The 19,015-nt window shown below is 47.1% G+C and overlaps 1 protein-coding gene across 2 annotated transcripts in view; it reads right to left on the bottom strand.

The window, feature by feature from the left end:
- The window catches only part of arhgef39 (Rho guanine nucleotide exchange factor (GEF) 39), a 41,989-nt gene extending 24,596 nt beyond the window's left edge, over window positions 1-17,393 (bottom strand). The window contains exons 1-5 of one of the 2 annotated variants that reach the window (XM_023825805.2): window positions 17,324-17,393; window positions 9,547-9,721; window positions 8,782-8,876; window positions 3,190-3,310; window positions 1,606-1,724 (exon numbers count right to left, since the gene is read on the bottom strand). In XM_023825805.2, the coding sequence (XP_023681573.2) occupies window positions 1,606-1,724; window positions 3,190-3,310; window positions 8,782-8,876; window positions 9,547-9,693 (482 nt within the window). In that variant the 5' untranslated portion in view covers window positions 9,694-9,721; window positions 17,324-17,393. The remainder of the gene's footprint in view (window positions 1-1,605; window positions 1,725-3,189; window positions 3,311-8,781; window positions 8,877-9,546; window positions 9,722-17,323) is intronic. The other variant, XM_072710630.1, reaches the window with a different exon arrangement.
- Between the last annotated feature and the right edge of the window lie 1,622 nt (window positions 17,394-19,015).

Genomic DNA, 19,015 nt, shown 5'->3' with positions numbered 1-19,015 from the left:
CTATCGAGGGCTCTACGCCTGCACCGGCATCCCCTTCACCACAGCACTTCTTAACAGTAATAATCTTCCTGTCATCGTTAAGGCTGGAAACACTGAACCATCTTCCTTGGAGAGGGACGCTAATCTGAATTCAACCCCCCCCCCCCTCCCAGTAACAGATAAAGACAGCGGTTGATCTAACAGTACCGCGACGCCCCCGCGTGTATCTGCGGCCCACCCGCGCTTTAACAGTCCGAGGGATGTTACGCGGAAACATAAAACCACAGACGACATGCCGCCGTCAGGGATGAATCGGCCCGTACGGCTTCGGGAAACTCCATCCTGCCGGCAGCCTCTGTAGTCGGCATATCACTGAACGCCGGGGGAGGACGACGTCATTAAATAAACATAATACAAATTAAACCATAACACACACAATCAAATAATGCCTTGGAGCTGTAAACACGGGCGGCGTACTTCGGCGGGAATCTCCGCGACGGTCTGCGGCCGCCTCCGTGTTGGAGTTTGGGCGAAGAGGGAGGGAGGATAATAAATAAATAAGAGTATAATTAAGACATCCGGCAGCGGCGCGGTAAGGGTGTCACGTTATTACTCCTGTTCATTAGGAACCGTGTTTTGGCCCATTTTACTTCATGCTGTATTAATTTATGACAGGGGTGAAGACCGTATGAAATTACAGCCAACAAATTCTCACAGTTAACGGGGAGTTCGCTGACAGGTTTGGGATACGTTTAGCAGCAAAATGAGCTCCACCGTCATCTAATAATTCCTCCTTTTCTCCAGTGGGTTACAATTAAGGCTTCCCGCAGAGAGACGTGTGACTAATGGAAACTTCCGGAATCAGAAGGGGGGGGATTGGGGCGTGATAAGCTGCGTTTACTCATGTATGCCAATGAAAGCTGATCTGGAAATTTCCACATAGGGAAGGTTGGGGGGGGGGGGGATGAGCAGCAAATAACAGGAAACAGACAAGGAGCATCCTGGTCTTTGATCATGGGGTAAGAGTGGGAGAATTCAAAATCAGTGGCGGACGGCTGACCGATGTCACCGCGGTGCGGGCCAGAGTCTCATCAGGACACGGGGACCCGCCTCTCAGACGGCCATCAGAAGGCTGCCCCCTTTCATGGGTCTGTACAGATTTTTTTAGGACGAGTACCTGAACTTTTGCGCTGAAACGTGCGGTTTCACCTTGAATGCCAGAAACGAGGTCCCTGCGCAGCAATATTTTTTGGGGTCTTTATTAGGATCTTAAAATGTCACAGAGCAGGCAGGTTAAATCGGAACGGTGAATATATGCTGGTTTACAAGGGAAACCAAGCCCCCCAGTTTAACCATTAACTAAACCAGTCATCTTCCCAGTGTGAACCAAAGCATTTTATCACAACACCCAGTTGTGATAGTTTCCAAAAATTATAGAGAAATACCTGCATACAAACACATAGTAGCATTTACAAATACACTAATGAAACTGGCTCCCTCAATTCTTATTTTAACATAAAAATGATCAGAAGAATCTGCACATGCACGGATGGGCAGGGACACCCCCCAGCCCATGCTGGCAGTCCGTCAGGTCAGCGGTGACCAGTAGGGGGCGGCGGTACTCACTGCTGAATGCGCTGCAGAGGCAGTGGGAGAAGGTCCTCCAGTATCGTGTTGCGGAACTCGGGCCTCGACTCCTGGAGCTTCTTGAAGCGGCGAAAAGCCTTGTTTTTTTTCAGCGTCATCTGTTTGGGGAGGGGGGGGGGCGGTTGTTACACTGCCGATCAGGAAGTCATTAGTGCTACACACACGTACACAGACGTACAGGAACACGTGCAGGTGTGAAGCCTGCCGTCTGACATCACACACCGGCTGCCGCTTCAAGCCCTTGGTTCTGAGTCACCCGCTCCGGCGCCTCACTGAGCCAAGAGCAGGATAAAAGGCAGAGCCCAAAACCACAAAGGTGTCCCTCTCTCCCGGATTCTGTTGCGACTCTCTGGCCTACGGAGGCTCTGGCTCTGGACTCCCACAGTGTGACTCTGACATCCCTCCTAATTGTCGACCCATCGCTACATTATTTCTCAAAAACAACTAAAAAATGCATCACGGTAAAGCCTCTCGGGCTGACCCTAACTTTCAGGCCCGGGTGACGCCGGCCGGCGCTCTTAGAACTCCCCGTTAATTGAGCGGCCGTTGCATTATCATGCGAGGCGACGGAGGCGAAGGTTGAAAAGGACGGGGCGACTCCTCGCTGTCACATCGCCGCAATTATGCGGCACCGTGTTCCGACAATTACGTTTATGTAGAGCCAGTGGTGAAATCGATGTAACTTGCGCAGCTAGTCCTTAATCAATGGGGTCGGTCAATTTGCTGCGACCACATCCTTCTTCTTAATTAAGACAGTGATATCGCGGCGGCCCAGGGGCTCAAATAGATAAAGCAGTCCAGAGGTCACGGAGCCAACTCGGGGGTCGTTCTGGACGTCTGGGTGACAGCTTCGTCTTACTTGGGCCATTCGGTGGGGTCCTGTCACGCAGGACCTGGGAGCGGAGCGTGAGGGCCAGGAAGGCTAACGAGCAGCCCCGTTCCCCAGCACGGGCAATCGGATCGGGAAGGTCGCGAGGCTCCGTAATGAGATGCGGAAGCTGGACTCCAGTGAGACAGCTTCGCCTTTCTGGAAGCGTGAGCCTGGGCCATGATCAGACGCTTAGCCTTTCCGACGGTGGGACGGACGGCTGCACCACGTCGCCAGACTGTCATAACCAAAATGGCACACAAGATGGAGAGGCCTGTTTGAGATGCAGCCGGCCCAGAACCAAATGGGAACAAGTAGCCCGGCATCCAGAAAGGCCTGAACTGGACTGGTGACTTCACATTAGTGACTGAGAGAACAGCATCACCAAAAAAATACCGTTACTATATATGAATAATCGATGGTGTTTGCTGAGTAACGGTTGTATGTTTGCTAACAGCATGTCAGTGACCTAATGACCTGCAGTTTAGGGACATTAAAAGCGACACTCAGGAAGGTCCCTTAGAAACGTGCAACAAATGATTAATGACTAAGATGGCGCTCCGAGCACCCCCAAAGCAGCCGCGATGTTCTTGGACTATGTTCCCGTAGTTTCCAAGGAAGACGGCAGAAGCTTCACCCGAAAAGGAGCAAACGGAAGCCGGGATTTCCGCTGGACTATCTGGAGGAAACCTCACCTGGAGAACTTTGTTGGCATTGTGGATATTGTCGACGTAGACCGTGTAGTGATTCAGGTGCTGGCAGAATCTTTCGAAGCCGGGGCCAAACATCCCGTCTTCCAGGTAGGCCAGTAACGTCCTGCAGAAAGGCCGACGGGTACAGAAAAATCAGCCAACTTATCAACATCGGGGGAGGGGAACAAATTAATAAACAAACATGGCCTGTATGGTATCTATGGTAACTACAGTGGCATGTAGAGAGCATGGCACATCTCGACAAATAAGTGGTGGTTCTGCATGGGGTCCATTATCCTTAATGGTTCTTCTTTCAATTAGACGCTTAAAAATAAGAGTCAGTCCTTTTTTGATTTTTACACGGAACCTCGCTCCACGGCGTGGCACCCCAAAGCCAGGCGTTAGTGGGGGGGGGGGGGGGGAGAAAAACAGAAAGAAACACAACAGCAGGCTGTTTTCTCCCAGCTGACATGTTTATCAAGCAGCAGACAGTGGGCACGGGAACTTTCCGGTGCAGGAGTGTTTGCCGAACCTGGGAACAAAGGCACATCAAAAGGGGGGAGCGCCGCAGTCGATCCGCCTGTCAGCCGCGTTACTCTAACATGGATAAATGGGGAATTCGTCGGGATGTTGACACTCGCAACGAGCTTATTATCTAAACTTGGAATCACATGCGCGCGCCAACCCACTTCCTAACAATGTTCCCTGGGACTTCAGATGTTTAGAGAAGGTGCACTTTTGCGGTGAAGTTGATTTAAATAGATTTTAATGAAGTTGCCCGCCACTGTAGCCTCCGTTCGTAATCAGGAGATGTCAGCGGAGCGGCGAGAGCGCTAACGAGGGCAAAGGGCAGGAGGAAAACTGCATTTCCGGGTTTCCTGCAGCTGGAGGCTATTATGATAAAAATAAAAACACAAGTTATATTTAAAAAAAAAAAAAACAACTTTTTTTTAGAGCAATTAAATTCCTTGCCGTAAGGAAGGCTGTAAAAACAGCATTAATATTCCGTTAGCGTCACGCTAATACACATTAATTCTTTGTGGATGCAAAACCCGGAGGGGGTTCAGTCACTGGCGGTATGGTTTGGGTCGGCCGGAACGCGAGGATGCCGATTACTGACGTCAGTGGCGGGGAACATGATCTAGGGAACAATCAGACACTGGGAGGTTTTATTAGGCCGCGCAGCGTTTAAACGGCTAACGATGCTAGTCAACGTGTGTTTACAGGAGATGCGAGGCCCTCTGGCAAGCTGTCACTGTCAGGGCAAGCGGCGGGTGGCAGCCCCCACATTCTGGGGACGGCCTGTAACTTTACCGCACCTGACACATGGGGTCACAGCACTTTGCTAAAAATGTCAGGATAAACATCATCGAATGCGTGTTGTCTAGGAGCAGAAGATGACGCACATACTGCACACATTATAATTCACAAACAAAAGCAAAATCTTGGCTTCCTCTTAAGGAGGCATTTTCATTAAAATAAACAGCTAATAAATGCTTGAAATGGTCTGCCATTTTAGTGCCGTTTTAGTGTGCATCAAAACATCTTTGAGTTTTCCAAGTTTGTTTTTTTCCTTATTTTTTCTCCTGTGAGTGGCCATATTTATTTTTTTTTAAATAAAAAGCTCAGTGAGCAAAAAAAATCTCGTTTTACACATGAAAACTTGTACTCTGACCCGCCATGATGCAACACGTTGACCCTTAAACCGCTAAAAAACACACACAACACGAGCGGCACAAGAACCCAAGAGAACCACGGAGCGCTGAACCAGAGCGGGTCTGGAACAAAATTAATTTTTTATACCAGGCACGTTAAAGACACTCAATTACACTGTAATTTTATTCAACATTTCTCATAGTGACAAGGATCGGCTTCTGACATGTGGGATAGTATTTGATCTATTTTCAAACCACATTTACTCTCATTAAGAAACCCCCAGACGCGTTCTTTCAGAATATTTATTTTTCAAATACTTTTTGAAATTGTGCTACTTACTTGATAAAATGACAACACTTTCAAGTTCTTTATTATAGTTTGCTATAGAGCAGCCACCCAATTATCGCCGCCTGCTATCGGGAACTGTGTCCCCAAACTCCTCGAGCCGCCGTAATGATGATGTACGGCATCGCTGTATCAATACATTCAAATAAACATTTCATTAAGGCACCGCGATACTGAAACCGCAATTCACTGGAGCCGCCCCGATCCCTGTCGCAATCACAAGCCAGGATGAACGTAAACAGAAAAATAAAAACTGCAAATAAAAATCAAAGCCCTATCAAACTACAGGCCGTGGCCTCGTCTCCGGAGCGTTTTGCTTAAGCCTTCTGAACTCGGGTTTCTCTGAAGGGGGGGGGACTTTTCTCCTCAGATTATTATTATTATTTTTCGTCCCCCAGCTCAGTGCGTTACGAATCTCGCTGAAATGTTACGGCTCATTCCCCCCGATCATGCGTGCGATGTCACCGTGTTCGCCTACAAACAGGACTTAGTGGAAATTAATGGGGGGTGTGGTGGGGGAGAAGAATCTCAATTTAATTCCATGCGGCGTGGCGAGACGGGAAAGATGAATGTCGATAGGGGACTTTATTCTTCGCGGGAGAACGGAGCGGTTTCTTATGTCGGCCGCGGATTTAAATACATATGCATATACAGCCACCAGAGGAAAAAGGAATTGTATATTTGTTTTGAATGTTGTTTCATTCTTTATTTATGTTAGGAAAAAGTCAGTGAGGGTTTTAAGAAACGGTCTATAATCAAGAAACAGACATCTAAGCTCGCCGACTTCTAAGCAGCTAGAAGCGCAGATGTTTTAAACTGTCACAGGGCAGAGGGTCTCTCCTTAGAGCTGTGAGACCCCCCCGTAGACACCGCCCCCCCAAGCTCGTGTATGAAGCTCACATTGTGCCAAGCAAGCAGCCAAAACCTTTTTATTATTCCTGTTTTTCCTTAAACGTGGAACGTGAGTATCGGAGCATGCTGATCGCCGGTTCATTTCCCCCGCTTTCACGGGCAGAACTGTCAGCCGCCGTCCGTCTCGCTCGGAAGGCTGGCGCCTCCCGATTTGTCATTTAAGCCACAAGCGAGGCGTGATTTGCACGTGAGCGGAACGTGGCGTGGAGCTCGATCCTGCAAGAGGGACACACCTTACGTACAGAAGCCACACAAAAGCCGGCTGTGTTTGATAACGTGCCAATTAACGGCCAGATAAGGGAATGAATGGCCAACATCACCCGAGCTTTCGCTTCAAATGGCCAGGCCCAATCTTTAGTATCGACCGAGCGGCTCAATTTATGGGCCACTTTGAGGCAGTCAAATGGCGCTTATCGGCCTTGCTCGGACACGGGGGCTCTGCTTTCCAGCATCTCAGCGCAACACTTTGTTTCAGCTTCCAGGCAACAAAAGGTACCAAACTCTCCCTCTAGACCAGGGGTCTCCAACTCCAGTCCTGGGGGGGCCCAGCCCTGCACATTTTGGGGTTTCCTCATTTAACACACCTGATTCAACTTCTCTACTAATTACCACCCATTTCTTGAGTTGAATCATGTGTGGTGGAACAGGGAGAGAGCTAAGCTCTGCAGGACTGGGGCTCCGCAGGACTGGGGCTCCGCAGGACTGCAGTTAGAGAGTCCTGCGCTAGACACAGGGCTGACTCAAAAATACACAAAATCTCCCTCATTCCCTGTTAGCTAATTGCTAACAGTCAGATTATGATAGCCAGAGATTCCCTATCCTCAGAAGTCCACCACAACAGTGACGTCAAACAGAAAGTAGGCGCTCATTCAATTACATATGGTTTGCAACTCAATCCCTAATCCATCGTAGGTCCAACAATTAGGCAAATCTGTCCAGCGGTGACCATCAACATATAACAAAGAGTGTGCCCACAAAACTGTGAACTACCAACAGAAGCTCAGCACTGGGAGATGGATTGACTGTAACCTTTCATAATCTACATACAGTGGTACCTCAGTTCTCAAACTCAATAGAACTCAAATTTCTTAAAAGTCGAACCAACCAGTTCGAAAAAAAAATACCTAGAGCTCGATCTGAATCTCAGAAATCAAACCGTGAACATAAGATAACTTGTACACGAGGGGAAATGAGTCACGCGGCACGTCTCTCAGCGGAAACAAAGGGTAACGCTTCAGTCTCAGCCTCACATTCGCTGTGATAGCATCATACATGTTTACACTAGCTGAATACATATATTTAGACAGTAAAAATACATTTAGACAATGATAGACAATAACAGTAATTATTATTATATAATAAAATACATTTAAAAATAGATTTCTTATTCATTATTTTAATATTAATAATAAACCATTAATACATTTAATTATAATAATATTGTTGTGCCCAGCAGGGACGGAACGGAGACAAAGACGCAGACGTCAGGGTATCGGGGAATACGGGGTTTAATTACAGGTAAGGCAGGCAAAACGCAGACGGGCAATACAATGACCAGACTGGAGAAACAAACTGAAATGCGGACAAAATACAGAGGACTAATGACAACAAGCAGAAACAACTGATCACACGGGGATTCAAAATGGGGTTAACAAGGGGGCGTGGCACACGGAAGGAGCGGGCGATCGGGGCAGGACACATAGTTTTTTTTTTAACTTTACACATTGTTTAGATAGATTTATGTTCTTACTTTTCAAATTACTATTTTGATAAATGTGCTTAGATGTGTTTAGTACAGTATATGCTCTTCTTGTTTTATCCTGTTCATTTTGTGTTTAAATGCTAAAAAACATATTTAGGTGTAATTTCTTTGGGGCCGGGAACCAATTAATTGGTTTTCCATTATTTCTTATGGGGAAAATTCGATCAGAACTTGAATTTTCAAGGATTCGATCTGGAGTTCTAAACGGATTAAGTTCGAGTTCTGAGGTACCACTGTACTAATCTATTATCAGGCTGAAGACGTGCATGTCGATGAAACTGTGCTACGGCTTCACATGGCTAAAGCGCTCCATCGCCCTAAACCGGATCCCTTAGTTCTTCTCTTTCTGGTCGCCTCTAGCCATTCGTAGCTTCTTAAGAATCCACGACGACTCCTGACACTTCACGGAGCGCATTTGGCCACTATTAGGTCACACACCGGACATGCAGGTCTCCACACGTGTGGATGTGGACTCTGCAGCAGAGGCACAGCTCAAACCAGAGATCTGAAGTTCACTGGTGGATATTGTTTTTAGCTTCATATAACTAGATGTTTAATAAGGTGATGCAAATTAAGCGAGCGAGTTGTTGGTGAGCCAGCAAGCTTCTGGTTACCAATCCCCCACCACAATAGTGGCAGGATAAACCACAGGAACAAACACAGCCCAAACAAAAAAAGCGGTCGTTAGTGGGCATGCAAGGAAGCTTCCGGAGCAACTCAAGAAATACCGCTGTGTCCGGCAAGTGCTGCACTTATCGATTTTTGTGTATCTTGTTTATGCAGACCGTTAAAGCAAACTAGCTAACCTCAAAGTTCATTCGCACTTCATTAATATGTAAGTCTCCAATTAATGTTTTTTTTTTGCCAACCCACCCCCTCCTAAGAATAAATATTGTGTAAATTATTTAAAGGATACTTACTGGTTTAGTGAATGAATGGCTTTAATTGAGCTGAAGATGCTTTCTCTAATGTCCTGCCGCAGGGTTCCTTTGGCTTTCAGGATCTCGACAAAGTACTGAAAGAACGAGGGAGAGAGGAGGGGATAATTGAATGTCTGACGTTTTGTATACATCCCGCCATCTCCGAGGCCGCCGTCACGCGCGGGAGCTGCTGGAGGAAGGCGTCCATCAGCCACGATGCCTCAATTACTCTTAATGCTTTAATCTGTGATGGAAATTTAATGCAGGCTTACCAGAAGGGTGGAAAAAAAACACTGAATATGAAATGGAAAGATTTCAAATCCCATTAATAATAAAGACAATGTTCCATGACGTATCCCCTTTATAATCGACAGCTCAGTTCAAATCATGCGACACCCGTGATAAAAACAGCAGCAGTAGTGAGATCTAGGGCTGACGTAGAATAAGGATTAATATTAAAGCAGAATAATCATCATGATAAACATTAAGTCTCAGGTAAGGTCTGGGAAGGCGGTATAAACATGGGGAAAAAAGACAGTAAACAGCCAGCAGGGTCGTGAACGCTGAACTATGCTGGGTTTGTGTTGCATAAGAGGCTGTAGCGTGTGTGATCTGGCAAGTCACAGGGGTCCGTGTGGGGGCATCTATGACCATGCTGAGGATGTGTCAGCGGCTGGGAAGCAGGACTCTAAAAGGATTATGGGAAATGCGGGCAGGGAGGAGCGGCTCGAGGGCGGGGGGGGGTTGACCCCAGGTGACGCTGACCGTATTGACCAGCTCCAGCTGGTGGCAGTAGCGCTGCTCGGTACGGACCAGTTCCCGGCCAGTGCGGGCCCGCTTCCTCTCCCAGCGCTCCTGCTGCTCCTGAATGCCATTCGAGGGCGGCCCGGTGGGCACCGGCGCCAGGCTCATGGCGAGATGACGAGGGGACCTAGAAAAGCTATGACAGATAGAAGAGGCGCGCAACAGATAAACCCATATCATATTAACGTCACCTTCTATGCTTCATACAGCTAGACATTTAATGAAAGTAAGAACTTTGCTCAACGGTACAACAGCCGAACCTGTCTGAAGATATGAACTGCCAAACCTCAGGTTTAAATCCACATCCCTTCCCAGCAAGCAAAAGCCAAATCTGGCACGCCCTACACACACTACAGTCTGGAAACTGTTGTTTTAACTGGTCATTTCTACATTTTCATAATATATCTCTAAGCCAGGGTTATTCAAATCACGGTCCTCGAGGTCCGAGCACTGCTGGTTTTCCAGCCTTCCTTTACCTGGCAGTCAGGTGAGAAGCCTCTGACCAATCAGAATCAGTAATTATTAAACTAACTACCTGGGAGAAATGAAAACAAGGCCTGGATTTGGAATCGAGGTCCAGATTTGAAGAACCCTGCTCTAAGCAAAGAAGAGCAATCATTTTAAATCCTTTGTATGGCCATGTGCAATACATATTAAGGGCCTGTCCCATTAAAAGGGATGATGTCATTAATTAATCACAGCATTCCGCACAGAGCCATATAGGAAAGAGTGACTCTCATAGTCTGTACATCACAAATAAAAGGGCCAATGACATCGCAGCTCGCGTGCCGCGAGGGACTGGCATCAAACCCCTGACAGGAAGCGTGTCGCGCCTCACCGCCGATAACGAGTGGCGGACGGTGAGGAGGGCGGGAGAACAAAGCCACCCTGCCAGTCTCAGCGCTCCCGCGAGCCGAGGAAAGTCTTTCAGCTCCAGGAGAAGGAGAACGACTGTGCCATCATCATGTACCTGCTACATCTCTGGACACCTAAAGAACCACTATCCCCATTCAGCAAACTCACACCACAGAGGCCGGGCATGTGCACCACCAGCCGCACCCCCTGCCCTCTCTGCCCCTCCCTCATCATTAAGCAGGAGACTGAAACACGAGCAGGACCAAGGGACCCCATCAGTAAAGCCGACCTCACCCCAGTGCGGCCATGACTGAAGGCTGGATCACTGAGCCCAGAATGGATTAGAGACGGTTTTATGGGACAGAACAGTCAGGACGGCTGCTAGAGGCCCCCCATGTCAGGCCTGCCAGCCGCTGGGAGGAATATCACGTGCTGCAAGCAATATTTCAACAAACAACTGGGTTTAGGTTTGTTTAAAAAAGATTAGGCTTTTTTCTCTTTAATAACTGTTCTTGCAAGGAAGCTAAAAGGCAGTATGAAGGATAAGACATGCAAAGCCAACCCCCCCCCCCCCACCACCCCCAAGGAAAAAAGGAGCAAGACCGCAGCACACCAGGTCGACCAGCAGGAGGCAGACTCAGCCCAGAGAGAATGTGTAAGAAGAAAAAAAAAAAACAATTCCTGCCAAACGTCGACTCATTGCAGGATGCAATGAGTACAATGGATGGATGTGACAATTACACAAGGGACAATTAAGGAGTGCTTCGAAAAATTACAAAAAAAAAAAATCCAAGACTTATTTGCGCATGAAAGGCTCACAAATGTTAAACATGTCCACGTGGGCTTAGGGGGCGCCGGTGAGCGGGCAGGACGCTCCCTTACACATTACTCATTATGAGCGTAATGGGAAAACAAGATCTGAGATTTGTAGCCGTCTGAAGCAGGCGGTTGTGCGCAGGCCTGGATAATCCATCATGAAATATTAATGTGGGGGCCCAAAAAGGCACCCCAGTGGGTCTGGGGGGGGGGGGGGGATGGGGGGAACGTGTGTGTTTGTGTGAGGATAACGCGGTTTAAAGGCCTCCGACCCCCACTGGGGCTCGCTGCAGATACCGTGCGTCTGACTAAGCCGCGGGCCGGCGCATTCAGACCGCGTACAGGACGGGGAACAAATTAAGGGTGTAATTAGCGCGCAAGATCCTTTTGCGATAACATTAAATCAATCACACCCAACACCCAACCCCAAACCACAAACATGAGGAGTAATTCATTCAAACAATTCATTAGCTTCGCAGGTGCTATAATGCACTCAGTTTAGGTGTTAGCACAGAGGTGCAGAGCACACGGCCCTCTCAGGGGTACAGTACAGCACCCCCTCCAGGGACATTTAGGTCAGCGGGTAATAAATAAACAAACCGATTTATCAGATTTAAAAGAAGTGCTCACAGGTATTAGTGATTAAACCGACTGGGGTCCGGACAGTTGCTGGGGCATCTGGGTGAGAATCGCCCAACACTCATAGCTACGCGATTCACGGCCCCTTAATGCACCATGCTCAGCAATAAAGCGGCTGCCTGCCCGCACGGTGGAACCTTCCAGAACACACTTCCAACACATCCCTCGAACCCTACTCACAAATCTTTTACAGAGGAAACACACTTTATCCATTTACAATAAAAAGTGGTGAAAATGAATAAAACTACCCACTTTGGGGTAAACATTTCATATGCTATACAGTCAAACATTTAAAATGAGGTTAATCCGAAAAGGAAGGTACAAAAACGTGCATATTTACGATTTAATACATTTCTGCATTGCGTGTTAAACTAATTTATAATCTATCAGTGAAATCGCTTTGTTTTGGTCTGAACTGACATGATTCCATCATTATCGTCTAGCGGGTGGATTTAATGAAGGAGCTGGGGTTAGCCCTTAGCAACAAGCTAACGCTGCCAAGTTCCCAGCCGCTCTGCTGGGTGGAAAGATACGCGCAGACGCCGGGGGGGGGGGGGGGGAGAGGGGGGGTGCAGCAGGGCCTTGTTTATCGCTGCTAATTGGCACCACCCGGGCAGCACGGCGGCCCCCGCCTGCCTCAATTAGTGGCAGGGAGACTCATCCCCAGGCAGGGGCGTCGGCGCTGAGGGCCGGGGGCCCCCTCTGCAAGATGGCCGCAAAAGGTTAACAGCCGACAGCCTCCCCAGAAAAAACACCGCCCCCCCGCTTCCCAAAAAAGCTGCTGGTACCGTTCCCTGCAGCTACAGGGAACCAGCCGGCCAAACCTATCCAAAAACCACACTTGGCCAGTTTGATCATTTTTCTCCCCTGACATCAAACAAATCAGCCTTTCCTTATCCTATTAATATAGTACTGACAGTCACACAGCAAACCCCGTGTCTTACATTCACAGAGATTTAGTTTGACATAGTTTATTTAGTCAGATCTTTTACGAGTCAAGCTATCATCTCAGCCAGGAGCAGCAGAACAAGTTACACTACACCTGCAGGGTCCGGCCATGATGGTAATCATGCACACACACACACACACACACACACACACCACCACCCCCTCCGCTCCGAAGCCACTCAGAGTCATGGCCGGACCTGAGCGACGCCCAGTCCAGGCTGAGGGCTAGAGGCTGGGGAAGGAGGGCTTGAGTCATGCTTAAGCACATTAACCGGCGTTACCGGCCTGAGCAGATGTCTCAGGACACTTACAGGACCCGTGGTTTAAATGACCGCAGCCCTGAGCTCTGCTAACCCACCAGCTGGGCCGTCCCACCTGCATCTTCACCCAAAACCAGCATCCGCCACAAAGCACAGTCAACAGCCTCCCCCTGCCCCTCTGCGCTAACGCCAATCTCGCGGATGGCTAAGCCACGCCTAATTACCGCCTTTATTGCCATACTGCTGATAAGTCGCCTCTAAATTAAGTGAACGCTTAGGAAGTTAAGACTACTCCCCCTCCCCCCGCCCAGCTCAGTGCATTCATTTGTGTAAATAATAAGGGAGAATCTACTATTTGACAGAGTGTGTCCAATTAGCATTCGTTAGCCTGGCCAATTAATACCGGACGAGCCCAAGTTGGTCGAGTTTCCCACTTCTCCGAATGCGACTCCAGCGTCCCCCCGGCAATTAATCTGAGCCAGGAAGGAGGGGGGGGTCCCTCTGACGGCAAACAGGTGTTAAGCTGCTACGTAGCAGAAGGGGAATAAACGGCAAGCACTAATAGAGCACTACAGCAAGCCCAGCACGTGCCTGCAAAGCAATGTTTATGCCCCAAACATCTGGCTGGGTTGTAAAAATATATATGGCGTCATCCTCTTCTTCTGCAGAAACAGAAAAGTATAGGGCCTCGAGCTAAGATGGAACCATCTGTATGCGCAGGAGCGAGCGCCCTTCAGCTCCACATCCCCCACGTTCGCCAGCAAAAGGCCATTGCACGTAAAAAGTAATGGATAACAGGTGCTGAACTGGCGTGCGACTTCTCACAAGATCGTCACAGAGACTTTGTTAGAAGCAAGTTTGGTTTAAGAGAACAGCCTGCACTCTAAGAAGATATCAAAAGGAATGGATTACGGGGGCTTTGTTCATCGGATACCTGTGAGTTCATGCGTTTAATACGTAAAGTCATACAAATTGAAAAAGCAGCCTGCTGTATACTGGCAGGACTAATGAATGAACCGGACAGCACTGCAGAGCACTGCAGAACTGCATGGTTATGTGTGGCCATGAGTCAGATGGTCAAGGCTTGTTTCTGACCCCCTGACAGTGGATGTAAAACTGCAGAACATGGGGACCAGGTGACGCTGTGTTACTTACAGCCTGGAGCCGAGGAGCCCAAGACAGCGTCTCCCGAAGGCAGCAAAGCATGACGTGTCGTCACTCGCAAAACTTATGCAACCTAGAACAGCATGTGATCTGTGCAGACTCATCAAACTGGTAGCCGGGGGGGGGGGGGCTCCTTTCCAGGCCCGCTGGGGGAACCGTCCGCCGACGATCTCTACTCGCGTTGTGCTCTCATTATCTGGGAAGCGGGAAGGTGCCGTTCCGGGAGTCGCCCGCAAACGCACTCCGCTGCGACCTGCACGTCCTGTACTCCCGCGTGTCAGTTCCACAGCTGGAGCGACACTTTTGGCCATGCGCCTCCAGCTGGTTCTTCGTGTGGCTTTTCCCCAGTTACTACTAGACCGTGGGAGGACCTTTTCCCAGGGTGCAGTCTGTAGCACTAAACAGCCTCCCCAGACGGGCTCCACATCACCTGACCACGCCGGTTCCCCCTGATGAGCTTTACTTAGCTGCCATCTTATCATATGGATCAAATCTCCACCTACACACACACGTAGCATGCTCATATTTTCATTACAGCAACTAAAAAGATATAGAGTTAGATGTAAAGTTAAGTACAGGCCATTCTTTTACTAAACACCATAAATCCCATAACTGCAGATGTTAGACCCACCGACCACTTAACACTCTGGAGAACATTTTAGTTGGAAGTTGGGTGAAGTCATGCTAATCTAGAAACAGTTTTGCATTTCCCTCCCAAAAGAGTTACAATTTGGATTTTTGTGTAAATTAGCTGATCACAGGTCAGCACCCTGGCAGCCATCAGTTGTCATTAACCACTGCAAAGTCACTGCACATGTGCTAGTGGAGCCAGATACCCAGATACTGCAGCTGATCCATCCAGTGGCACCCCCTCCAGGCCCCGGGACGCGGTACCGCCAACGTGATCCGGGGGTCATAAACAGCACATTCATTAGACGGCACACACTGACATGTTACTGCCCAAGCAGGGCAGCAGTGTAACGAGCATGAGTGCACACGTGCAGGGATAGTGATGGGGGTGATGTCATATCATTTGTGCCACTCACAAGAACAGGCTTTTATCCTCCATCTCAGGCTGTGCATTTGTGCACGTCAGGGAAAATCATACCTGGGCTTTGCAAGCTGTGATCCACCTACTGGGAATCACCAATTACCTTACAGAGAACCAAAGTCTCAGTGGTTTATAATTCACCCTACAGTACAACAGTAATTTAAAACAACAACAACTGTCATATCCCTTTGGGAACAGTGACATTGTGTAGAACTTGTCACCCGAAGCATGCAGGATAAAACCTCAATATCTAATCTATGTGGGAGGAGAAAACAGGCCGTTTGTGTTGAGTATGACAAAGACAGTTTATAAGGTGACAGGGAAGGGGCATGTTTTGAACCAGATATTGATAAAATCATAAAGACTCCATGCGGGGCTCATTTAACCCATTACTGGCTGGTTCAACTCTGATTCTGTGCCACCTGTCGCAGGGAAAGGACAAAACAGATCCCAGTCAATCCCTAGGGGCAGCTGGGAGGAGTGGGGTGCGGATTTCTTTACATCACTGCATCCAAATGAAGTATTTCCTAATCCTGCATTGATGCAGGAAGCAGATAGATGAGCTGGGCGCCTTTGGGCCGCACATGTACCGCCAGGCAGGGCCAACAGGGCGGTAGCAGCTGCGTTAAAATAGCTCCACACTAATTGATGCCTGGCACCGGGTGCGACTTCAAAAAGAGAGCAGCTGAGCGAGGAACAGTTTCGGCTTTAATTATGTAGGCCACTTGCTCATCTTTCGGCTTTGTCTTTACGAGGCGCTTCTTTTCCATTTCAAAAGACGGTAGCACAAAAAAAGGTATGAGGCGACTGCCGGGGGAAGGAGACTATTTTGTCTGTACGGATCGCCCGAGATCGTCAGCAATCACGCGCAGGATTGGGACAGAAACCCCATGGATAAAGGTCGCTTTCAGAATCAGAGATGTTTTTTCCTGCTATTGATTTCGTTTGCAACACGTTTCCCCCGCAATCAGCTCCGTAAGTCGAACATCTGCTCTTTGGAGGAGCCTCCCTGTACTCGCTGAAAGGCGATGGGTGTCTTTGAGATGTTTCATCGCCTTTTTGCGGGTCATCTCAGTGCATATCACATGCACATTTACAAGAGTGCCCTTTCCGTGCAGGCATTCAAATAAAAAATACGCAATTCAGCTTACTGCCATTGAATCCGGATACATTTATAAATCAACATCGGACGTGATCTCTGTCAATCGTTAGGGTTGGTTCATTTTATAAATACTCCATCAATGCAAGAAAAGACCCCGGAGGCAATTACTCCAGCGCTGCAATTTAGCGTCTACCTCCCATACACACGTCTGTATCCGGCTGGATTGCGAAATAACACCCCCTTATAGACAAGCCTTCTTTTCGGCTATTTTTATAAAGAAAAGGAGAGAGCCACGTGTAGTTTAGTGGTCTTAAAACTAGTGAAGAGCCGTTAATTGGGAAATATCTCATGTGGCTCTGTCGGAATGTAAAAAGGCAGACCGCCAAACACCTTGTGGGCGCGGCATGTTTTAATTAAACATAAGCGTTACTAATGAGTTGCCAAATAATAATCCTTCTTAACGCTACGCTGCTATTGAGACGGGGGATATTCTGCCCCTTAAGTCGTGTGCGATTTAGGAAATCTTTATTTAAAAACTTTTGCATAAAGTCACATTTGACATTAACTGCTTGGGTAATGGCAACCGCCCGTGACTTGTCGACTGATTTACAATGTGCAGTCAGAGTAAGGATTAAGCGCAACTTCTTTAAATGCGAAGTTGTAACCATGAGCGTGAACTCCGAGAAACCGTACGAGTACCAGCGATACAAGGGCGAGTTAACATTAAAAATCAAAATATTTTAAAGCCCTAACAAGCTGACAAACAGTAGTAAAATCACGAACATTATAAACAAAAAATTATACACGTTCTGCTTCAAAATACTTATTCGTTTCGTAAATGTATGTGATGTCCATCAGTATTATTGACTTTTATCGTTATATTTATGAAATAATGCGACTGACCTTACTTGGTTTGCAAACTTCGAATCCAGGCGCTCTTTTCACGTTCCGCAAACTTCCGGGTTAATCGACCCTTCCTATTGGTTGGTTTTGTATTACACGTGACATGATATTGGGCCGCGCGTTCCTTAAAGTCTGTATAAAAACTTCCAGCTCGGCGTTGCTGCCCTAATTTGTTCGTGCGTTTTACTGAAATTAAACAAAGACATGATTATTTATGCAGGCTTTTGTTACATACCGTTCTTGATTCTTTTTTTTTTTTTTTTTTACGTCTGCGGGTTTGTGACCGTAGCAGGTGGCTGGCTAGGGTGGAGGGTGTTCATCTTCATTTAAATGTAAATATTTATTTTGAATGTTTGTACATAAAGGCAAACTAAGTACAACTCACAATCAGAAAGGAATTTTTATATAGTATAAAATGGATTTTATAAATTCGTGGACTAAATGAGTCCTCAGAATAGTGAAAGGAACTTAAAAATGAAAGCAAATTTTTACAGAATCTTGCATCAGTATGCGTAGGAAGGATGAAAGTAAATGCTACTATTCCGTGCTTTTACGAAAGAAAAATGTAAAACTGTTCGTGGCGTCCTCGAATCTGATATTGGCACATCGACTGCAATATATTCTCATAGATGCAAGATGGGCTTTTTAACGTGTCATTACTATCGTCAACTCGGCTCACTGTAGCGAGAATACTGACATCTAGTGTCACGATTGTGTTTCTCCGATGAACAATCCCAACCAGCGAAAAACAATACAGGAGCTGTAGCTGTGGGTGAACGAGCAGTGGAATCACGGAATGTATCAGTAAAATGTTCACACAGCATTAAGTCAGGAGGATGAAACACTGTTTGGATCACCTCATTCTGAAGCTGAGCATTATGGGTAGGAATCTGTTAATAGGCACTGCTGAGAAGCAGGCTGTGGCACTTCAGGTTTCCACGTAAACATTCAACATTTATAGCAATAACTGTAAACAATATAAAAGCCCAGGTAATCTTGATGTGCATCACAAAAAGTGATAGTTATTTTATCTTTATTTTTCAGCAGACTCCTGCAACGAGGCACGATAAAGGTTACATGATAGTCGGATGTAGTGTACAGATTATGTATTTCTCATTTCTGAACTATTAGCTTTAATGTAAATATTGATTTATAGTTTAGTGCAGTTAATACAGTGATTTTTGTTGTCATTAGTCATGAAAAATTTTAAAGACTTCTGGTAGGTGTATGAAAACAATTCTAGCACAAACCCAAATGATTTTTATGTAACTAGATGATGTGGCTTTTTTATGGCATTCCAGTGGTTTCATCCAGGGTTTATAAACAATACACTGATTGAGATGATTAGTTCAGACTGGGCCTTGACCACCTCAGGGTCATCTAAGTGGGCACAAAGCTTGTTTACCTTCCAGAGGTGCTGCCTTTTCTAAGAAAACTTTTATGGGGACTTAGAAAATATTTCAAAGTGAATCTGAAGAGTAAAGAAGCGGTGCGTAGCAAAAGATAAATAGTGGACTTGGATCTAATTACCAGAGTGCTTGGCACAAGGACAAGGAATGTTCACAATGATGGCTGATCTTTAGCAGTACCTGAGAAACACTTGATGGCCTTGAAATCAATAAACTGCGAGAGAAAATTGAATTTGTAAATAGCCTGTTGTGATTGGTAGCAAAACCTTTACTACTGTCAGTG

The sequence above is a fragment of the Paramormyrops kingsleyae genome, chromosome 1 (genome assembly GCF_048594095.1).
Source record: "Paramormyrops kingsleyae isolate MSU_618 chromosome 1, PKINGS_0.4, whole genome shotgun sequence".
NCBI classification, from domain to species: domain Eukaryota; kingdom Metazoa; phylum Chordata; class Actinopteri; order Osteoglossiformes; family Mormyridae; genus Paramormyrops; species Paramormyrops kingsleyae.
The sequence above is the reverse complement of the archived record's forward strand: the minus strand, read 5'-3'. Positions and strand labels throughout refer to the sequence as shown.